The sequence below is a fragment of the Drosophila bipectinata genome, chromosome 2R (genome assembly GCF_030179905.1).
Source record: "Drosophila bipectinata strain 14024-0381.07 chromosome 2R, DbipHiC1v2, whole genome shotgun sequence".
In the NCBI taxonomy this organism is placed as follows: Eukaryota; Metazoa; Arthropoda; class Insecta; order Diptera; family Drosophilidae; genus Drosophila; species Drosophila bipectinata.
This window is the reverse complement of record NC_091737.1, coordinates 23,815,524-23,838,083: the sequence shown is the minus strand read 5'-3', so window position 1 is coordinate 23,838,083 and position 22,560 is coordinate 23,815,524. Positions and strand designations below refer to the sequence as shown.

The window sequence follows — 22,560 nt, the reverse complement described above, 5'->3', positions numbered from 1 at the left end:
TCTAGATCCGCAGCGCCATCAGTGGAGAAAAGTGGAACCTGATTGAGCGCGCAACGTAACGATAACAAAAAACCCCAACGGACCCCTAACTAACTTAAAACACTTTTTAATAAAACACATTTATTGTAAATATTTAAATAAAAATATCTGAAAATTACTTTGGGACGTCGGGGTATTTAGGAATTTCCAGCTCCAGTCGCATATGCCTGCGTATTTGACAATCCAAAAAGTCAAGAACATTCGTCATTTCCGGCGTGTGGCATTTCTCAGCATCAGCCTTTTCGTACATTTCTGTTCGCACGCTGGTTAAAAATCTACGTGGTTCCCTAATCAGCGAGTTCCTCTTTTTGACAGCCAACCAGGAATAGTTGGGATAGTAGGCCGTTGAGTGGCATTCCTCCTTGAGAGGACTTTTGGAATCCATGGTATAGCCTGTATAATATGATCAAAGCTATGAATGTATATAAAATCTGAATACTTTACCCCAATCGGCGTATAGTCGCAAGGGTGCTGACAAATATTTATTATGTCTGAGGTATATTTCCTTAGATTCATCCAAAAATTTGGTCTCAGCAGCTCTTGATACTTGTATCTGGTCGTCATACATCTCCCCACCTAGGAGCCTTTTCCTACGTTTGTCCACCAGCACATCGATCAGTTTGGAACTTTCCCGGTCTTGATATTTCCTGGACACCCTTGAGGACTCCAACAAAGCAGCTGCCTCGGAGAAGCACAGATAGGACAGAATGTAGGCCCACCAGAACATTCCCTAAACAAATTCATTTCTGCTTTATAGTTAACAGATCTGGCAAAGTACTTTTGATCAGAGTTAAGTTTAATCAATTAATTCGATTAGTTTAGACGTTAATTAAATTAGCTTAACAGTTACACTTAGGAGACTAGTAGGTGCTTATGAGTTAGACCGAGTTCTTCATCAAGTTCTCCAATATATGTATTTATATATATTTATAAGTGTTGTGTATTTTTTTTAAGAATCACTGTTTTCTGTATATTTTTTGTTTGTTTGTCGCAATGCCTCCTGCCATAAGTCGTAGAAAACTTATGCTACGAATACATTTAAAGTTAATTACGTTCTGTAAATGGCAGTTACATCAAGTATAGGTATATATTAGTAGTTAGGTAGTACATTAATATTCCCTCCTTCGTTCATTGCCACTGCACGCAATTCCGACCTGATTAGCATTCCTCCGTCCACATCTCGAGAGCTTTACTTGATTTACAACTTCTTCTTTTACATCAGCCGCCAACTCAGGGCACCCAGCAGCGTCCAGAGGAGGAGTGAAAGGCCCATCGATCCAGATCCAGATCCCGATCCTGAGGTGAGTTGCCCCAACTCCCGCTCGTCCACCACGAAGGCGGGCAGTGCGCTGGCCGGGGACTGATCCACAGCGCTGCTAGCAAAGTTGCCGCGACTGTTTCTGGCCAGGCGCTGGTTGGCCAGCTTCAGCTCCTGAAGCTTCTCCTCCAATTGCAGTACCTCATCTGTCAATCAATATATTAGAAATTTAATTGCTAGCCACAAACAATCAGCCTGTAAACTTACTCTTGTTAACGCCCTCGATGTCCTGCACCTGCAGGAACATGGCCACCGAGATCTCGTAGACCTTATTCGCCGCATTTGCATTGATCTCCCTCTTGCGACGGCCGAAGCCCACCTGGTTGTTGGAGCACTGGGTGCCCAGGCACTTGTCCAAGCAGACATTGACCGTGGCCCGGAACTGGACGTAGGAGGAGTCTGGGAACTTGAAGGCCTTGAACTTGGCGCTCAGAATGTCTCCGTCAATGGTGTTGAAGTTCTCAAACAGATAAGGATCCACAGTGCAACTGGATAAGTCAGATATTTAATTTAAGGATAATATTAAAATGCTTTGTTTGCTTACCCCTTGAAGATCAAGGTCTCCGAGGAGGTGTGTGTATCAGTCACATCAAGATAATTTACTCCCAAGCCATAAACCGGAGCCGAGTCCTCGTCAAGATTGATTTCCATGGTCAAGGGGGTTCCCTTTTTGTATAAAAGTAAAATAATTAATATATTCAGATTAATATTATATTGTTTTTTGTTTTAACTTACCGATTTAACAGTCAAATCCCTGGTGAACTTCTGGCCATCCTGGCTAACTCCAATGGAGAGCCTGGGTTCTGGGGCCCGCTTGGTCAGCGAGGTGGTGATCTCCAGGTCTCTGCAAGAGAATCGAATCAACATGTTCAGAACAGCAATTGTAACTTAATGATCGGTGGGGAAAGGACTCCAACGTAGGCTATAAATCAACGCCGGGCAATGAAAAACAAACATTGTATTCGATCAGGTATGGGGCGGGGAGTGGGGCTAGGCTCTGAGACAGACCCCGACACGCCCCGCAATTAAATTGGCCGTGGAGGTATTAACGCATGTGAAGCCGCCGGCGTCGATTTGGCGGCTAATTACCTCCTGGTAATGGCAACTCTCGGAAAAGCCCGGAGAGAAACGGAGCAGCCCAGAGAAAGAGAGAGTTGGAGGCGGCCAGATGGGATGGATTTGATTTATGGCCCTTGGTTGGCTCTTAGCCATGGCCGGTGCTGGGCATTTAATATGCAATAAACTTTTGCATAGATTGCCCATAAAAATGTGCATAGATGCATTCTGTTTTTATGGCCAATTAAAAGTTGGGAGACAGAAACAGGAACTCCGATCCGGAGCGTGTGCCCATGGCAGGCAGACTTACTCAGGTTCCTGGAAACCCGCCGGCAGCACATCCCGCTTGACCAAGCCGCGTCCGTTGGAGCTGGAGCTGGAGCTGGTGGTGGCATTCATCATGACATTATAGGCGGGACTGCTTGTAGTGATGCATTTAACGCTGACGATCTCCTTGCTGTTAGCAGACTCTATAATAATTTTATGGTAGTACACCTTCTTTCCCTGCAAAACGATACGAAGAACGAGAGAGAGGGATTAGAGCCATAAGGGTTCCAACATGGGTGATCCCAGTTCCGCTTACCGTTAGCTGGTTAACCATCCTGGTGACCCCGCACTCGTAAAAGTCACTAAGTGACAACCGGAACACTGCCAGAGATCCATCGATTTGAGGCTGGCAACGCACATCCGGATAGCCCTTGAGTCCCTCCAGATAGATCTGAGGGGCGGTCTGGTCCTTGCCCTCCGGTTCCGGCAGGCCAATGTCGACCCTCATCTGGTCCTCGGAGCAGTGCACCTTGTGGGAGCCTGAAAGCAGAAGAAAATGGAAACTGAATTGAGGCTGCCGTTTCCACATTTTTCGTTTACGTTGCAAAAAGTGGGCTAGCATGTCGCACCACAGATTGGAGTTGGACTGGATTCTGGACCGAGGAGTGCAGACTGGCTAACCGACCACGCCCTCCCATCAACATCATCGTCATCATCAACGGCGAACGTTGACGAGATGGACCCGAGCAGCAAACACTAAACAATTGCCAAACATAATTGCCATGTGCTGTAAAGCGAGTTTGTGTCTTAAGTCTTTTGTTTTACTCGCCACTTTACACTTGAACAAATAGCTAATTGCTCTATAAAAACAACATTTAAGGTAATTTGTTACAGATTAGTTCAAATGAATTGGAATTTGTTTTAATTTGAACAGAAATTGGGGCTAATCTTCATCGACCTTTGGTAGATATAGAAATTTCTAACTAGAGTACTAGGGGCGTATATTGTTTATTGTTTTAACTTATGAGTCAAATATTTGTACGTCATTTAAAGTATATCGTGTTTTATATTCGTGTATTAGAATTAATAAAAATTATGTATTTCTTAAAACTATTTTTTTTATCGTGCATCGCGATCTGCGTTGTCTTGTATCGAAGTGGCTTAATAAACTCGCAGGGCTACTTTCTGGGTTCCCGGTGGAAAGCAAAAACCTGGCATTAGCCCCAGACACACTCACACAGTGCTTTGGTTTAGTTTAGTTCGCTTCGGCTCTCGCTTTGGCATAATTTTAGCCCCAGCCGGAGCCCGGGCCGGGCAATCAAAATCTTATTACCGTCGAACATGTGTAGGATGCCACAAAATTATCGGCTTAAATGCTTTTGCCGGCGAGGCCATTAGTTGGCCAGGATTTGGAGCAAGCAGCAGGCTAGAACTAACCATCTGGGATCGCCAGTGATTGCCAATGCAAACGCAGACGCAGAAACTAATTTAAATAATTGACTCTAACTACTTAATCTCCTACTAATGGCCACGGAAAATTTCGCAATTTCTGGGCGGAATTCGAATTGCCAACCCGCCGAACACCGAGCCAACTCTCATTGGTAACCCGAGAGTCATAGACATGCAATAATTTGGTTTAATTAGCCAACGCGAGAGTGAAATCTATCTGGGAACAATGAGATCGGGCAGTAAATGCGGAAAAGCGCTGGCTGAGGTAATTAAAAATGGCAATGCTATACTTTCCTCACCATGTCCCCGTGTTCTGGGGGAAATTCTCAACCATTTCCATCTGTCTGTGACCGTGTAATCTGAGCAGCCACCTCAAGGTGGGCGTAATGCAAGCGGCGCCCCAAGAAATTAAAATAAGAGCCAGCCTGCCCACCATCCGCGAGGCACGACTTCCGCCAAAAAGCATTCAACGGGAGCTGGGGACTCTGCTAAAGGAGGAGTACCTATTATCGGTAGAAAGGAAAGCCCCTAATAAAACAAATACGAAACTGTAGCACTATAAGACCACTAAGGATGCCGACAATGAGGCGTCGAAAGGCTTGATGGACTCGAAATTACAAACTGACAAGGTGCAGAGGCCACTCAATCCCCCAGAGCGGTTGGAATGAAACTGGGAATGTGAGTTAGGCCCTAATTCTTGAGTAATTGGCCATAAAAGTGGAAGGTAATCTAGGAGGATGCAATTAAAATGTGTAGCATTCCTCTTAGAAAAAGGAAGATATATAGTTACAGAAATAAAAGCAACTGACTTTGTACATAAATCTAAATAGATTTAGATCTACAGATCTATAGTTCTTACATATTTATTTTTATGCGACTATCAATGGAACTATCCTTTCATACACACTTTATAAAATAGCAACTGATATTAATATTGCCATAACAAATTGGTATTAATATGAAGACACCAACAATCGTGCCATAAGAAACCTACGTAATATTGAGCAATCCCCAATATAGGCTTAGCCAGTTTCTTGGCCAATAAATACAATAAAGTTGTTGCCCCTGAGCCAAGACTGGTGGTGGGCGAGACTGCGGACTGTGACTCGAAATAATTGAATTTGAAAATGGTCTGGCCCTTGCCGGCCTTTTCTGCAACTTCATTTATTGAATTTTTATTGCCGACCACTGATTACAATTTATTTGACACCATTTTTATGGGCCAAGCCAACTCGTGAGAACCCTAAACCGCTGCCAGACAAAAAACAGGCTAGAAAAAAACTTAGACACAGAGCAAAGCTTAACCCACATTTACAAGGCATCATCTCCTTGGAAGCAGAACGGCGGAAGAGTTCTGAGAATCAGATTGAGTGGCAGAGTGGGAGGCCGGATCGAAGTCGGCATTAGCATTTAACCTGCAAACATGACAAATCAGCAAAACGTGCCACATGAGCAGGAGCTCAGAGCCAGCCCCACCGGCGCGCCGCCGCCCAATCATGTAAGCAGCTTGTTGCCGCAGCCATTGAATGGGGGGCATAAATTTCCATTAACAATAAATTTAAAAGAAATAACATTACATTTTACTATGACCCGTAGGGAAGTTCCAAGAAAGAAATCCAAGAGAAATGGTCAAGAAAGACATTATTTTTATAGGCTTTTATGGTAATATAGTTATGCCCAGTACTTCAGGAAACCGTTTTTTAAAAGGTATTCGAAAGTGTGTAGTTCCATGCTAGAATGTTTCTTCAAGTGCATCAAATATCAAATCCTCAGCTGTGATATTCGGGGAGTCATCAGCAGGCGAACATGGCTGGGAGAAAGATAGACAGGACAGCATAGTCAGCACCAGGCGAGTGGTGGTTCCTCCGACTTGGCTATCGCCAATCAGCAGCCACGACAATGTTTTTGGCCCGGCCAGGCTCTCCTTCAAACAATTTGGCAACAAATGTGCGCGCACAATCAAATGAATGCACAAATCAATAAGACAACAACATTGCAACACTGCAACACTGCCACAGCAACAACGAAACGACAACTGCAACGTGCAAAATCGTTTACAAACTGACTTAAACTCTGAGCCTGGCTAAGACTGGACTGGACTGGAAGACTGGGAGACCGAAAGACTGAAAGACTGGGAGGAAACCGCAGCTTAGGCCAAAATACCCGAATCATTGCCATGCAAATGGCATCTTTTTGTGGCCGCAGTCATCGCCAGCTTGTCTCTCTTTCCCACCAATCTACCCATCTCTCCTATTCCTCTAAGCGGCAGAAGAGCAGTCGTGAAAGGTGGGAACGACATCTCCTCCTACCACTTGCCGGGGACTTACCTCCCCAACACTTTGAAAAATTAAAATACTTTCTTTGTTTTAAAATTCTTTTTGGTTTTATAGAATTTCTCTCAGTGTAGCCTTGGAGGCATGGGCAATGTTGCAACAATTGTTTCATGGCCGTGCCCACGGAGTGTGAGTGAGGATCGGCGAGGCGAGTCTGGGATTGCAAGTGCAACTGCAATTGGAATCGTAATCGCAATTGCCATGGCCATGGCCACGGCTAGATTATGCAATTGTCTGACTCAATGTCCCCTCACTCCCACTCCCACCTCCTCCATCTCCCATCTCACCAGCTATCTCTGTCTGTGTCACTGTCCCCGTCTCTGTCGCGACGGAGTGTGTTGGTGGGATTCGAGTCACGTTTGTGGCTGCTGGTGGCGGATCTGCTGCATCTGGGCGATCGGGAGAACTGTTTTCGGGTTCCTCCCGCCCGTCAGAAGCGGAGAAGTGTTAAGCCTGGAGGCGTCGTTTTCCACTCAACGGTAAAACGGGGAGGGGGGAAAACTCATTCAAACGGAGGAATTAAACAAGCGATTTGTCGGAGGTGGAGGTGCCATTTGTGACTTTCACATTTATGACAAGGCTCTCCTCCAACTGATAGCTGATGGCCAAGAATTCTGGCCCCCCATACACTGACACACACCCTCCTACTATTTACTATTCACTATCAGAGGAAGAAATTGCCTGGCCTGGGCCACTAACTTGACACACACGACGCACGATTATCATCAATCTGCAGGCTGGCCGGGGCACAGGAAATACTGGTAATTTTCCCAATGCCATTCCCGATCCCCCTTCCCAGTTGGCCTCATCATCCTTCTCAATGACCAATTACTCTTAACGGCCATGCATACAAAATAAATTAGAAAACCTCAACTGCAGCTGGGTAATGGGATGGGAGCAGTCTTGTATAAAGGGGGGGTTTGTGGGGTTTTCAGAGGAGGGGACTCCGACGGGTCAGCGCCAGCTGCCTCCCAAGTGGGTGTTGGCCGGGCCTAATGGCTCCCCCAATATGCTAAGCAGTGTCAATGTGTCAATGTTGCCGCGTAAATCCATCAGCATGCAATGGGGAACTCAATAAACTTGTTTAGTCCGATGGCCGATGGCCAGTGGGAAGTGGGTGTGCCTGGGGAGATGTTGGCCATTTAGAATGGACTCCTGGCCAGTGGACGACCAACTACAAATGTGATAATTACTAAGTACTTAGTGGATCTTAGCTTTCTAGGGGGTCCATATTGAGGCTCCCACGCAAAATACTAAACTCGAGAGAACCTCCTTACTTTGAAGCCTTACGGTCCAGCTACTGTGTGCTCACTGTACAGTAGCCCCACCACAGCAAATTGCCATTCGTTTCAGCTCTAAGACAACCCGTCAGTGGAGTGTCTTCTCCTCGTCATTATCGGCCAACAAGTTTCTGTTTGTTAATTGTTTCAAATGACGCAATTGCCGACTGCCATTTATAGAAGTTCGATTCCGTCAGCTGATTGCGTCAATGGGGCAGCATCTTGGCCAGTTCTCGCCTTGGTCCAGAGGTTGGTTGGTAGCTGCAGTAGCCGGAAATTGCGAGCCCCGCCTGGCGGTCAATCAATAGGCACGCATTAAGGCCAAATACTAAGCCAATGAGTTGCGTATTCTGCGTATCCTCTCGACCCACTCGTTTAGGCCACTTAAACGCAGCGCCTGATCGATTGGCCAGGCGGACAAAAACGAACCGAACATGGCCGACAACTGGCCGCACATTTGGCCATATTTAAAACATGAGAGTCAAAGCGATCCTCCCTCCTGTTTTTCAGTTTTCCGCTAACAGATCTGAGCGCAAACGGTAAATCCCAGCCAAGGCGGCTCTGACTTGGCTCACTTGGCGTGAACATTATGCGCAGCTGGCTAATTAAATTACACAACAGTTTAGACATGAGTGCCGAAGCCAAAGACAACGAAAACAAAAAAGCGACTCTGCTCTTAGCGGATGAACAGTAAACCCGGCCAAAGCCCGGCCAGGCGGCTGTTGGCCATGACTTTGACTTTGTGCCTGGCTGGCTTAGTAGTTGGCTGAGGAGTTGGCTTAATGCTTAGCCGGCGTCAACAGATGTAAATGTAAATGTTGCATGCAAAAAGCTGCTCCAAGCTGCCACCTCATGTGGCATTGTGTATTGGATACACACGGCCGGGGCCGGCATGACTGGGCCCAAACGGACTACTCCTCCTCCTCCACCTCCTTCTAGCTGAGTTTCGGCCATGGCCACCTGACGGTCCCAGGCATTGGGGCACACAGAGTCTGTGCAAAATTTATTAATTGCCCAGGTGAGAGGCGGTGAGCCGTCAACCAATCAACTCGACTCAGGTGCATCTGCATCGCGGTGTTACGCGATGTTGGCTCATGCATTTGGCTTGAATTAATTTGGCCTTGTTAGTCCCCGACTTGATGACAAATGCGTGACGTAACTGTAAACCTGTGGGCGCCCTTTTTCTTACAGCCATCTCCCTTGACAGTTTGTCACGTTCATTGTTTAGCCAACAAGTACAGTGAAGACACTACTTTCAGGCCTTGTTAACCAAATAAGAGTCTAAGACTTGGCCTGTTTCTCAGCCAGTCTCTACGTAATTTTCTAAACAATTTTCCACATAAATCCCTTAGAACATTTAGCCATTCTTCACTGTAGCCAACTATTCGCACATTCACTCATTCATTCGCTTATTTACACATTTTTCAGTCGGCGGCGCTCCAGCACTTGCTAAATTGTTGGTTTCCGCCTCGGCCGGCCTGGCCCCGGCCCCGTCCTCGGACCCGGCCGTTGTTTAAGCCAAATTGCTCTTGCCAACAACTAGCTTAGATCCAAATCGGCCACCATAGCCAGTACAGAACAGAACAAGTTGTATTTACCGCTAAGAAGTTTTGAACGAAAGCGAATGGCTTTGTTCCTACACTATTGAGTCATTTGCTTAGGGTGGCATCAGAATCCGTTTAAACACACTGAGAGAATTCTCCGGTGGAGCCCAACAGCTAACAACTAATGGCCTAATGGCAGGCCTCTCTGGCTAACTGTATAGCGAAGACAAATTAATAAGAAAATACTTAGAAGCGGCTTTAATCATGCGAATTAATTCAATTTCCAGCACGAGAAAGTGTTGTTTTTGTTCTGCCATCGCAGCGTTGTGGCCATTTTTGCGGCTAATCTTACCAAAGGAATCGCATGAAATGGCCAAGAGCGGCATATCGGGCTGCGACCAATGCGGCATATAATTGCATTTTCTTTTTACGTAATGGCCGAACAGCAGCCACGTCTGTTGTTGCCAAGGCCTTATGCCTTTTTACGCTTAATTGGCCATAAAAGCTGATGCCGCTTCTACTTCCCCTGCCACTGCCACTGCCACAAACGAGACTTTCATTGGCCGGCATCACTGCGAATCTCATTTATCAAATGAATTCTATTCGATACCCATCTGACACATTTCTGTGGGCGATGACACACAAAAATTTGTTGGTTTTCGACTGTCCGATCGGCAATTAATCAAACGATTATGGGCCAGACCGTATCCATGGATCGTACACCTATTGATCCCTCAACCCAATTGCTAATTGTGGCTCCAACGCCGGACCATGGTCTTGAAGCGTCTTGGCCAACAGCTCTCACAATTATCGATGGGGTCAGCACATAAATCTCCTCGGGGGTTAGGCTAATCAACCCAAAAGTTATCCAAGCCAGTAAAGAATAGAAATGTTTCGGAGAAACACTTGTAAAAATGGAGATTCGTTGAAAAGGAAGGTACAATATTATAAAAATCTTCAATCAATAATACGATTCTTAGTATTCTTAAAAATATTTAAATTTAATTTTGTTAGAACTCTTCCAAGAACTATGGAATTCAAGAATCAAAGTATTTGAGTTAATGAGAAAGTCCAAGACCTTATCCTAGACCCTTTTTCTCCCAGTGTCCCTGAACACTCACAGATACTTCGCACATATATGGGACAACCGACTGACCAAGTGACCGCCAGCCAAAATAGCAACAACTATGAAATTTATTACAGTTGCAATCTGAAAAGCCGGCTGGGATAGGAAGGTTGTACGGTGGAGCGATGCAGGATGGGTTATTTGAAAGCGGTAATATTTTACTTGGCTAACTTGGCGGGACTTGGCTGGAGAGCCTTAATGCCCAAAATCGTTACCCGTGGGCGTTGTCTCGGCCACATTTGGGCATTGGGCATTTACCATAGAGACGCCAAAACAGCTTTTGGAAGAGACCAGTGCATCGGTGCTTTGGTGCTTCGGTGACGGTGTCGTGTTTTGGCCCACACCTGCAATTGACATTATTATTTGGCCGACTACGCGATGATTGCGTGTAGGAACTCGAAAGGAGCCAAAGAGTTTGGAAAAGGGACAGACAGAAGAGACAGCCTCCGGAGTGGGCCAAGTTGATTTATAATTGTCCAACTGGGTTTTTGGGTAGGCATTCCATTCTACGCATCTTGATAAGTGCGTAGTTTATGGCCGGGCTGCGGGTTAACTTGCATCTGGCCACGGTCATCGCTTTTCCGCCAGGTACAAACTTGTTGAAAGGCACTTGGCCATGTACTCACTCAGTACCCATGAACCATGGTGTATGGAGTACGGACTATGGAGTGTGTGTAGTATGGAGTTCTGTTGATCGCATGCCTGGCCATCTGGCCACGTTAATAACCGTTTTTGACATGCCAAGCAGCATTATTAACAGCATTTTCTTCTCCTTTTATTTATATCTCTCTGTCTATTTGCCTCCTCTTCTCGGCTATTTTGTTTGAGTTTCAGTTTGTCTACGGCTCTTTTTAATTGCCGGGGCCAAAAGGGAGGAGCGGTCTGGGCGACATTTTAATTGAAATTCTACGGAAATGGCATGAATGAATGCTGCAACTGCCACCACATCTTCTACTAAGTAGTGTTTCGGGCTCGAGATGGAAATCTGTGGAGTCGCTGGATCTTGTTTGGACGCATTATGCAACCGCAGAGGGCATTATGCGTCATCATCTGGCTCCAGCTTAGCTCCAATCCAGAACCAATTTGCCCTCAAAGAAAAGCGAAACCATTGCTACATAGAATCGGGAATGGAATGCAGAATCGCCTGCTTCCTGGATGCCTGAGCATTTGGCAGTTGGGCTGGGTTGGGTTGGGGTTTTCTGGTTTAAATTGCTTGATTTGACCGCTGGCTAACTGTCTTCGCCCGCTGCCGCTTCCTGATCCTATACCTCAAATATCCATTAGACTATTATGTGTGGGGTATACTGGATATGCATAAGAAAGTAGCTATAAGGTAGTCTTGACTCTTAAAAGCTTCTTTAATCATGACTCTATAAGGATATCAGACTAAGTTCTATTAACCCTATGATATACTACATAAGGTATCTTCCAGTCGTAACCCATTCAAGTGTGGCGTCTTAACTTGTTCATTTTTTCGGGATATGCATCTTGGGCATTTCTTTTCAATTACCAACCCACCAGCCTGTGGTTGCGGTTAACTCCCCGTTTGCCATGTAATTTGGACTTCAAACGCATTCACGTGTTGCAGTTGATGCTGCTGTTGATCTTTCTTCTCTTTGCGAGCAGCTGCAGGCGGTTCTAGGCAGGCGCATATCAAAAGACTTAAGACACGAACTGGCTCCTCGTTAGTCGCTTGGAAGCCAGAAATCTGGGAAGTTGCAAAGCAAAACTTTATGAGTCTGATCCAGTTCATTTGGCGATGCCGGAATTTTTACAGTTGCATCCACGCATTCATAAATTGTGTTTTGGCTCGATTTGGACGGCAGAGGAATTCAATAAATTAATTGACAACATCAACACTTACTTGCCGATTTTATCGCAAACTGTGAGACAGACAGGCGGCTGTTTTTCATGCGCTGATGACCATGGCCATTAAAAACGGAAACTCGCGGATAATTAAATGGCAAACTTTTAATCAGGTTACCCCGAAATGAGTGACTGACAGGGGTAGACGAGATAAGAAAATGAAAAGCCCACATAATGACATTAAAAAGTCTCTAAGTTACCTCCTACTTCTAGACTCTTCTCTGTTTTAATGCCTTCGTTATTGTTGTCATTAAAAGGCAACCACATCAGCAACAACAACACTAACTAACTAAACTCTCTCCCTCTAAGCCAGTTTTCGTGTTTTCCTTTTTAGTTTTAGTTTTTATACCCTTGCAGAGGGTATTTTAATTTTGATAGCATGCATTCCTTCTTTACATATCATTAATTAACTTAATTCTTCCAATTTATAAAGGTATACATGTTTGTTTAAATATTATTAATCTGAAATTTTAAACACTCATATATTCATTCCCTAATTTTAAGAGCGCCATAGAGTAGTTTAGTAATGAAGGGTAAAATTGTACCTTTCTTTTGCGTATGATAACATTCTAGAAGATGCCTTAATTTGGCAACTATTCAATAAAACTTTTATAAATAATTATTTAAAAAATAGTGCCCTCCTCCTCGATTCTCAAAGGTTGCAGTTAAGTAGATCCGAAAAATCGGGAAAAATTATTTATTTTTTGTTTGCAGTTTTTTTTCGTTTGCCATCCGATATTATCTTATACCGAGTATATATTAACTGCAAGGGTATATTAACTTCGTCTTCGACCTTAGTCTTTAGTAGTTAGCTTTCCTTTCTGGTTGTTTTTGTTTTTGCAATGTCATTGACTTTGGTGCGTGCGTGTGCAAATTGTGTTTTGAATTCAGCTGGGGCCTCATGCGATGACAGACCGACCACCAAACACCAAACATAAGCAATAGGTACAGTGGATATCAGCTACAGGGATCTTCATGGAAATTCCTACTATTAAGGTCTTGAAAACACGTTTATCTAAGATGGGTTTTCTTCAACAATGATGTGCTATCTTTAAGATACATAGAGTTTAGTTATATTTAACTACTATATAATAATCATCAGTCTCAACGAACTTGGACTGTACTTTATACAGCCAGCAGTTGGCTTTTAAAATCTATTTTGCATTAAAAAAAAAACCCAGAAATAAATGCCTTTTGAATCTAGACCTTCGGTCAGTGACTCCCTCACGAAAGAACCAAAGCCATATCTATTCATCACACATCTCGAGTTCGTGTCATCAAAGAAATAAGACTTCTTTGTTGGCCATTTCTTGCATAACATATTAAAGCTTTCTTCAATCAAATAAAAGATATAATGGCATTATAACACTAGAACTTTTGATGATCAATCTTAAGTTTTGCAATATCGCAATGCTGCAACAGCGAATCAATCCGTAAGGTGGAAAGAAGCGGCAACTCCGAGTTGGACAACAAATAAATATGATAAATTTGCCACATGCAGTTAGACATGCAATTTATCAAGCAAGAGGCATGAAGAAGAAGAAGGAAGAACGCTCCCCGTCGTTGCGGGTCAGAGCGTCTAATAGATTAAATAAATTTCGCATAAATTATGCAATTGTGGCAAGCCATAACTCTTGCCGCAGGTGCCCGAGGGGAGCCGGCTTACGCACTCTGTGGTGAGTATCTTCTTGCTTTCCTTGGATCTTGGATAGTTGTTTTTTTTTCTTTACGCCTTATTAATTTCCATGTGGCGAGCTGATCCTGTTCTGGCGCTTCTCAGATCTTCAGGTGCTCCGTTATCCCGGTCGGCTGTCGGCTGCGTTTGAAAGGCTCCATGTTCTACGCAGTTTGCATTTCGCATTTGGTAATTAAAAACCCAACGAGCCGCTTGGTGACTCCAACTTGGCTCTAACGGTAAGCAGGTTGCTCGGTCTCCTCTCGAGCGCCCACCAGGATTAGCTACAGGTTTCCTCCTATCGCCTACTACTCTTCTCCCCGTGGCCATTTGAAAATTTACATAATATTTGCTCTAGATTCCATCTTGTCCTCTCGGGCTACTTTCACACGCATAAACCAAGTTGGTTCGGGCCAGGCCAACTCTTCCAGGCTTGCCAGAGAGATCTGCCGGCTCCAGTTGGCGGCTTATCAGGCCTCATAAATATATATTCCCTGGCCTGCCTTTGGGCCATCTACGCTTGACAATTTCTTTACCAACCTGGTGGCACTTTTTAGCCAGAAATGAGAGCGGAAATTAATGGCCAAAGTTAAAGAATGTTTGGTATGTGAGAGCCAACAGGTGGGCTATCTTTCTGATGGGATAGTTTTAAGAAACAAGCCTGATTTATATAGTTCTTCACACTTTTGTTTGCCCATCTAACATACCATAACCAACTACCATAAACATAGGATATAATAATTATATATTTAATTAGTTCCCAAGGCAATTATACATCCATAAATAATTTAAACTGCAACACTTATGAATTTCTGCAATAGACATCAAACTTTTATCCAATTAAGCCACAAGACCATAAATATAATTAAACTCAGAGCATAAAATTATACTTCCAATAGGCAAATCCCATTTGTTATTAGGCCCGATTACAGTATATGAATCACATGACACAGGCCTTTGTCTGGAGATCCCATCAAATTATTCAGTTTCTCCTTTTTAGCATTCATGTTCACATGCAAAACATGCAAATTTTTTGCATTGCAGTTGCTGCTGGTGGTTCTGCTGGTGTCTTGGTGTTGTTGTTATGGGATTTAGCTGCTGTTGGGCCGTTTCTATTGCTGCAGCTTGGCCTAATACAATTAGTCTTGTGTAATACGCATGCCTGGTGCTCTGCTAGCCGCGGGCCGGCTGTCGGCTGTGGTAGCCAGCCGGAGGAGTGGCGAACCCGTTAGTGGTCGAGTACATATACAGTTATCGTTTTTTTTTTTTTGCTCCCCAGCTCCTTTCTCCCTCTCTACACATTTACGCAATTCGCGCCACACGCCACACATCGCACACATGTATGGTCCGGAGTCGCCACCGATCGAAATTGCCTTGGGAGTGGAGCGCGAATTGATTGTGGCCAAAACGGTGGTGGTGGTGGTGGTGGTGGTAGCCACCGCAACAAAAGTTGAAAGCCTTTTGCGGCCGCACACCCCCCGCCGGCTGGCGCTCCTCCAACTGCGATTTCGACTACCAACTTGTTGCCAAAATGGTCAGTGCATAACGGTACACACGCCACCAATCGCAGCAGTTGGCCCAGAGAGTTGGCTTTGGCAGCCGAACTAATTAAATCCACATAAAATCCGTAGTCCACTCGAGCGGAGTTGTCCTTGCAACGGCAATCGGATGATTATTCAATAAAACAGGGCCGGGCCAACAAAGAGATGGCCAACACTTGATGACAAATGCCTGGGCGGCCAAAAGGGCGCTCTCTGCTGGCCCCCAAGTACTGGTTGCCCAGCCCCAATCTGGCTGCTCCCAGTTCGATCTCGCCAGTTCGTTCTGGGCCCTTCAAGTGAGCCGCCTCTATTCGATTTGCTCGTTTTGTTATCGCCAGCTTTTAATCTCCCCATTGCCGCGCGAAGGTCTTGGCCAGGTGCTCTCCCTTTGCCACTTTTGCCCCGGCAGAGTTCCGACCAGGTCTATTTCCAGCTAACTCACAGCGGGCTGGTAATATGAGGGGCAGGGCCCAGGCCAAGGCCCAGGACGCATTGTTAGAGCCGACCGGGTTAACCCATTTAAATCTTAAATAAAGAGATGTTTTAATGTAGAAAGGATTTAAAAATAAAATATAATATTTTACCCGTTAGATACTTTTCCATTCGTATCTCATCTATATGCACCGTGTATCCTGTCACTCCATCTGCACTCAGATTTCTCTGGGTCAAGAGCTACACCGAGTGCCATTAATGGGTTAAGAGATAGGCTGGTGGCTGGAGGGGATCCAGCAGCAGGAGCATCAATGTTGCAGACACGAGTTTGCACCGAGGCAGCGGCTTGATTTTATTAGCTTAGCAAAAGGCTTTGATTGTTCTTGTTCCTCTCGATGTTGCTGCTTTTGATGTTGCTGTTGTTGGTGGCACGGCCTGTTGCGCCTGTCTAGACAGACGATTTTTCACACACACACACTGGAGCATCGATGGACTTGGACTTGCTCTAAAATTGGCATTTTTCGCACACATAAGGCAAAAATGTAAAGCGAAGTCAATTCGATGGCCAAGAGACCAGGCCAAAGTCAAAGCCAGAGCCAGAGCCAGAGCCAGAGCCAAAGCCTGAGCCAAGAGACCAGGCCGAAGCCAAAGCGGTTTATTTGCCTTGTGTGGCATCTCAGCTTCATCGTCATCATCATCTTCATCATTGTGGTCATCCCAAAGTTTAAGTCAGTCTCCTACTCCAGCACCGACTCCAAGTCCATGTCCGATTCCCGGCTCTTAGGCTGAGGTTGAGCCTGAACCCGCTGGCATAATGTGGCGCAACTTGGACATGGCCATCCATGTGGACCTGGGACCTAGAACCTGGAACCTGGACACTCTCTGGCAATTTCTTTATTATTACGAGGAGCGTTCAGTTTGGTTGTCCTTTTAGGCCTGTTGCGGTCCACCACTCTCGGCCGACTGTCACAGATCCCGGCCGACTGGCTGATCATTATTGTTCCATGGCTGTTCCATGTTTTGTGCTCCTCGCCCTCTCACAAAGCAATGTCAATGTTTTGTCTTAATGCGACAATGCTCGATGGTAGATGGTCGATGGCTGGCTTGTCTAGCATGTTATTTAAATGCAGTCTCGTTGCAGGGGAGTGAGGATTTACAGCCTCCCCAGGTAAACGACGATTTATTATATTTATATGGCCAGTTCGTTTCTTAAGTCATTCGTTCGTTCTGGCCATAAATTAAACGATCTTGATGTTGATGCGCCCGTCTGCTAGCCGGAGAGGACGCTGCACAAGGTCGCGTGTTGCTGCTTAGTGCCGCCCAGTCGGCAATTAAACGAGTTAATCACAGTTCGATGATTTGTCAGCTGGAGCCTGGCCGCTTCGCTAATCGCCAGGGAAGGTCAAGCGCCAGCCCACCCATCATTATGGGCACTCGAGGGTGAAGTTTTTTCCCTACACCACTGGATGACATCATATTCAGGGTAAGGCATTCCCATACAGAGGAAATCATTAGATTAAAAGTAGTTAGTAGTTAGTAGGTAGTCATAAAAAATCCTCATAAACTTTAGATTGGTATGATGGTGATGGAATTAAATTAAAATTTTTATTAAAAATACGAATAAATGATTTCATTTGCTATTTATAAACAAAGCCAAGAAAATAAAAGTCTACTCTGCTCTAATTTTAAATAACAATAGAATTTTTTAAATTAAATAAAATATGATTCATATTTTCTCAAGAGACACTCTGTTTCATTTCCCACATTATTATTCCATATTCTTTAAAGAAATCTAGATCAGGCCTTATAAATAAATTCGTACTATCAGATAGCAGTTTCCCTCAAGTTTACAAAAGAAATCTATTTCATAATCTCTGTCTTTTTGTGAATCAAATATTTTCAATGTGACTAATTCTCTACGATTTCTTTCGGTCTCAGACAGACTTTTACTTTCTCCAAGTTTCGCTTTAGTTATCCCTGCCACGCCCACTCAGCAGCTGCCCATCACCCGCAACCCGGCATTTGGCGGGCAAGTTATAATTTAGCTTTCAGCTTTGTCTGAGAAGCTGCTGACTAAGCGATCCAGGCTAAAACCGAAGCTAAAGCTGAGACTCAGGCTGAAGAGCAGCAGCACAGCAGCGATCTTGGACTCTCGGTCTCGGTTGGCTCGGCAGTAAATTATAGCCTCGTCTGCAGCTTTTTCCTTATATTTGTGGCTTGGTTTGCTGGTTTGTTTGTTTATTTGTTTGTTTGTTTGTTGGTGTGTATCCATAGAGAGAGATGTATTCGTATCGGTTTTGTGTATTTTTAGGCTGCATCTTAATTCTAGAGACCGAGAGACCAGTTCGCCTACACGAGCCGAATGTCGCCCGTTGTTTAGGTTTTATTTTTCGCTTTTATTTCTTCATTTTTCTCGCGTAATGTTTTTTTGCACTTGGCATTTAACAGGGGGATTTTGTTTCTGATTGCCTTTTAATAAGCCAACCCAGCCAACCGATCGACCGATACTTAACCAGGGTTCTTCTGATGTGGTCTTTATGACTCTCTGGTTATATATATTTTCATATATAGATAGGTAGGTGGCTTGGTATATGTTTCCCTCGATAATATCGCGCTGCCTTGGTAGTGTTGTTATTTAATTTTTTTGTCTTATTTTTGGCGTGTCATGTTCCTTTCCCAGCAGTGCTGCTGTGTTTGTGTAGGTGTCTTGTTTGGTCTTTTGTTTTTTCGCCGCGCTGTTTGTTGTCTTGCCTGTGTATGGCAACTTGCAGGGGCAGCCAAGTTAATGAGTAATGTGCTAGGGCTTTCGAGGAATACAATATATCCATAACATATGTAGCTACGAAGGAAGAATATGGCAAACGGCATGCATATAAGGCAGGAAGAGCGACTGAGTGAATCATGACAGGGCCACACTTGAGACGCTCCCAACTTCATTAGAGCGCGAGTTCGTTGCCTCAGTCTTTCGTTATTTTTTTTTGCCCAAAACAAGCGAAATAAAAAAATAAAGTGAAAAATAAAAAGCTCGATCGCCCCCGCCCGCGACAAAGTGAAGATCGTTATACTGACGATTCGGCCATCACTCCAAATGGCCACAAATTGTGTGTGTACTCCACGACGACGGAAAACGAGGTCACTTTAGCGGGTTTAGCAAAATTTTGAACGAACGAATGAGTACTTTTGTATTTCATTGCGCTCGTGGAATGACATCATGCAGCTTCGTGGGCCAAGCTTGCCAAGCTCCACTCATGCATTTTAAAGCTTAAATTGTAGTTTTATTAAGATTATTTGAGTACTATGTAAGGGCTTACCTTTGGCCTGGGCTAATCCACAGAAGAGGGCCGCCAGACACAGAGAGCGCCACATTTGCATTGAAAGCAGCATTTCCCAAAAAATTTCGGATCTAATTGGCCGGGGGAAAACGGAAAGACAAACGGCATATTATTATAAGCATTTTGACCGAACGGCACATGCTCCACAAGCGGGCCAGGCCAGCATTTCATTTGTATTCTTTTTGGCCTTTTGTCGTTTTCACAGACACACTGCACACACACAGCAAATTATTATGAAACAAAGCGAAGCCAGTAAGGCCGAGAGACTGCCAGTGAGCCAAGATCTGAGAACTCAAGACTGAGGAGAGCCGTCAAGTGGCAGGCTAGCTGGCTTACGGCGAATGCCCAACAAATCAAAACCCAAATGACAACGGGCAACGGGCAAATAAAAAACGAAACAAGCCGCGAACAGCACACATCACATCACCGCACAGAACAACCCGGAGCGGGGCTTACTTGTCGTCGTCTACGTCGTCGTTGTCGACTAACTTGGCTAACAATATGTTAGGGGAAACTCACAAATCGAGACTACCGACGAGCACGTCCAAGCGGTTCGCTAGTCGCCAGGCAACTGACTCCCGGCTGGAACTTCTGCAGCGGCGAAGCCACTGCCGGAGCGGGAGAGCCCGAGGTGTCGGTCGGCTGCCTGGTCGGTCGTAATGTTGCCTTGCATCGGTGGCAGAAATGGCTATATCGGGAGAGAAAGCATTTCATTTACCCAGCTTGAAATTCATAATATTCGAGGTAGTAAATATATAGATGTACCTTGGAAATAATATACACTTTTAATTGCATTTAAATCCGGGCTAGGAAGTTGATGGGGCTGGTAAATAGATCACACTGCGTAGGCCTATAATGGGGGAGATACTAAGTATTTTTAATAAGTTCTACAGGCTTTTAAGATCTGGATTATAAAAGACTATTTAACATAATAAAACACTTTACTAGTTAATAGGATAATTTACAAAATATTGAAACTTACTAATATAGTTGGAGCGATAAATAGGTATTGATATTTTACTAAAATAACATCGAGAGCATTTTTATGAATACATAATTTAATCGTTTAGCCTGAGAAAAAATATAATTAAAAAAAAATGTAAATATGTAGAGATTAACTTAAAAATTTATCTTATGATTTATTTAATCGTTGCATATGTGAGTTATAGGACTTGGACTATATGAAAAAAGCCTTATTAGACTACCTAAAACGCATAGGTAAATTATGTAAAATCCAAATAAACTGATATTTAATTAAAACAAATTTATAAATTTTGCCTTTTCGGCTTAAAGCCAAACCGAGCATCACTACTGGAAAGAGCTAACATAAAGAGAGTCTTTATTATGGACAGCGCCTCTCCAGCCCCTGGCTGTTCACAGTGCATAAATAAGGCCAACAATTACGAAAGTGCTATTTTACAATTTATGGCCATATTTGTAGAATACATTTAGATTAGCTGTGGAAAAATAAACATAGCATTTCTAAGCGGCCTCCACTGTGCCAGCTCTGGCCGGCGAAAGCTCGCATGAGAGACAGAAGTGAGAGCAAAAGCAGCCGTAAATTGCAGTAAAAGGATCGCCATCCGCTCCCGTTCTCTCTTTCTAATGGAGACACCATCAGCCGGCTGGTCTTTCTTCTTGGCTAAAATGAGAAATTGTGGGAGCGCAAAAATTTTACAAGCAATTATGCAATCTTGTTGCTTTTTTTGCTGCCGCTGCCTATTGTTGTCAAAACAAACATTTATGTAATTGTGTTTGCTATCAGCACGAACGGCATGTTCTCACTGCTGCTGGGCTGGGAAGTATTAGTGTAAAATCGTCTAAATGTAACACAGATGTGGCAGATAACCGGTGCACTAGCGGTACTTACATACACTTCCGCCAAAAAAAAAGCAAAATTAAACCGTTCCTCGCTGGTCATCTGGTGCAGCCGGTAGGACGCAGAACCGCCAAGAGTCCAAATGGAGGCCGCCCATGAGTCCAATTTCACACCTCTTGGATTCGCGCGTGCTGGGGCATTATACATTATGTTCGTACTTGTTAGTTTTCCAAACCAATGACCATCCCATCATTAAACGGGCTGAAAAATAAGGCTGGCCATAGGGTTCCGAGAACGGTAAATGACGTGCAAATAAGTGCATCCAACCAAGCGGTCTAATTAAATTTGCTTACTTCGCCCCAAGTGCCTGTTATTACTAAGTTGCATCATTTAGAAGGGAATATTCAACTAAGCATTACTAAATTCGTATTTTTGATGCCTCGACATTTAACACTCACAACTGAAAGCACAACTCACCGATCTGGCAACCCCGCGACGCAAAGAAGAACTGGCAAAAAGCTTGTCCGAACTGTTACAGCAGTCGTCTCGCTCGCACGCGACGCCATTCTAACGGCACCACATTTTCCGAAAAGAAAATGCGAGCTACGAAAATGAAGTTTTTCCTTCGGCAGTAGAAACATTTACATTTAAAGGCCAGGAGGTGTGCAATATTCGTTTAATAATCAAAATATTGTCACACATCCCGTCCTGCAAGTGTTTATGTTTTGATATTTCGCGCACTTTTCACAGACTCACAGATGACGAATGCCAGATATTATCAGGCCGGTACAAGTGCAATATGATTGAAATATCATATTGTCACAAATACCGACCTAAAGGGTATCTGGCCACAAATATTTCACTCAGATACCGGACGCTGCTATTCGCATAATATCTATGGGCTGGGGAAAGTGCAATACGATTAAAAATACGCTTTGCAACCTTCCACAACCTACAAATAAAATCGAAATTATAATCACTTGCTAACTTTTGAACACTTTCGGCTAGTAGCTGCATAGATCCACAATATTCTGGCCGTCTCGAGTGCAATTCTTGTTGAAAAAACCAAGATTTGCACTGGAGATGACCCCGAAAATTGTAGACATAAATCCAAACACACACACTTGCAATTATTATTATTTTTTTTTTTTATTGAAGAGGATTGTCGAAGGCCTTTTCAGGCTGAGGAATGTGCAATACTGATCAAAATTGTAGTGCCCAAACCTCAGGCCAGGAAAGGCTGACCACAAAAACACTTTTCCATCATCGACCACTCGCGACAACTCCCGAAATTCTAATGCAGAGTAAGATCAAAAGCACTATACAAAAAAAAAAAAAAACAATTTGGGCTTTCCTTTTCTTGGCGACATTCGCAGAAGGAACAAAACTACATTTGTAGCTCGGTACGAAAAGAGACGACACGATATGGTCGCTGTGTAGCCTTGTCGCTGTGTAGCGGAGTCGCTGACTCAAATTTGTAGCT

General features: G+C 44.2%; 2 protein-coding genes and 1 long non-coding RNA gene across 5 annotated transcripts; 1 reads left to right on the top strand and 2 right to left on the bottom strand.

Moving 5' to 3' along the window:
• Positions 1 to 111: 111 nt before the first annotated feature.
• Positions 112 to 768, bottom strand: LOC108122958 (uncharacterized). Its single transcript, XM_017237816.3, has 2 exons — positions 484 to 768; positions 112 to 432 (listed from the first exon to the last, which is right to left on the bottom strand). The coding sequence occupies exons 1-2, from the start codon at positions 764 to 766 to the stop codon at positions 155 to 157; spliced, it is 561 nt and encodes a 186-aa protein (XP_017093305.3). The 5' UTR covers positions 767 to 768; the 3' UTR covers positions 112 to 154.
• Positions 611 to 1,738, top strand: LOC138926007 (uncharacterized). Of its 2 annotated transcripts, none has more exons than XR_011442290.1 (3): positions 611 to 748; positions 1,262 to 1,340; positions 1,599 to 1,738. It is a non-coding gene; the product is annotated as an uncharacterized lncRNA (long non-coding RNA). The 2 variants fall into 2 exon arrangements; XR_011442291.1 differs by having other exon boundaries at positions 1,538 to 1,676.
• Positions 815 to 19,918, bottom strand: qsm (Zona pelucida superfamily protein qsm). 2 transcript variants are annotated; one of them, XM_017238417.3, is made up of 8 exons: positions 19,778 to 19,918; positions 19,238 to 19,329; positions 2,997 to 3,220; positions 2,724 to 2,917; positions 2,093 to 2,201; positions 1,902 to 2,023; positions 1,565 to 1,845; positions 815 to 1,503 (listed from the first exon to the last, which is right to left on the bottom strand). In XM_017238417.3, the coding sequence occupies exons 2-8, from the start codon at positions 19,308 to 19,310 to the stop codon at positions 1,253 to 1,255; spliced, it is 1,254 nt and encodes a 417-aa protein (XP_017093906.2). In that variant the 5' UTR covers positions 19,311 to 19,329; positions 19,778 to 19,918; the 3' UTR covers positions 815 to 1,252. The 2 variants fall into 2 exon arrangements, with proteins under 2 accessions (XP_017093906.2, XP_017093907.2); XM_017238418.3 differs by having other exon boundaries at positions 19,715 to 19,839.
• Between the last annotated feature and the right edge of the window lie 2,642 nt (positions 19,919 to 22,560).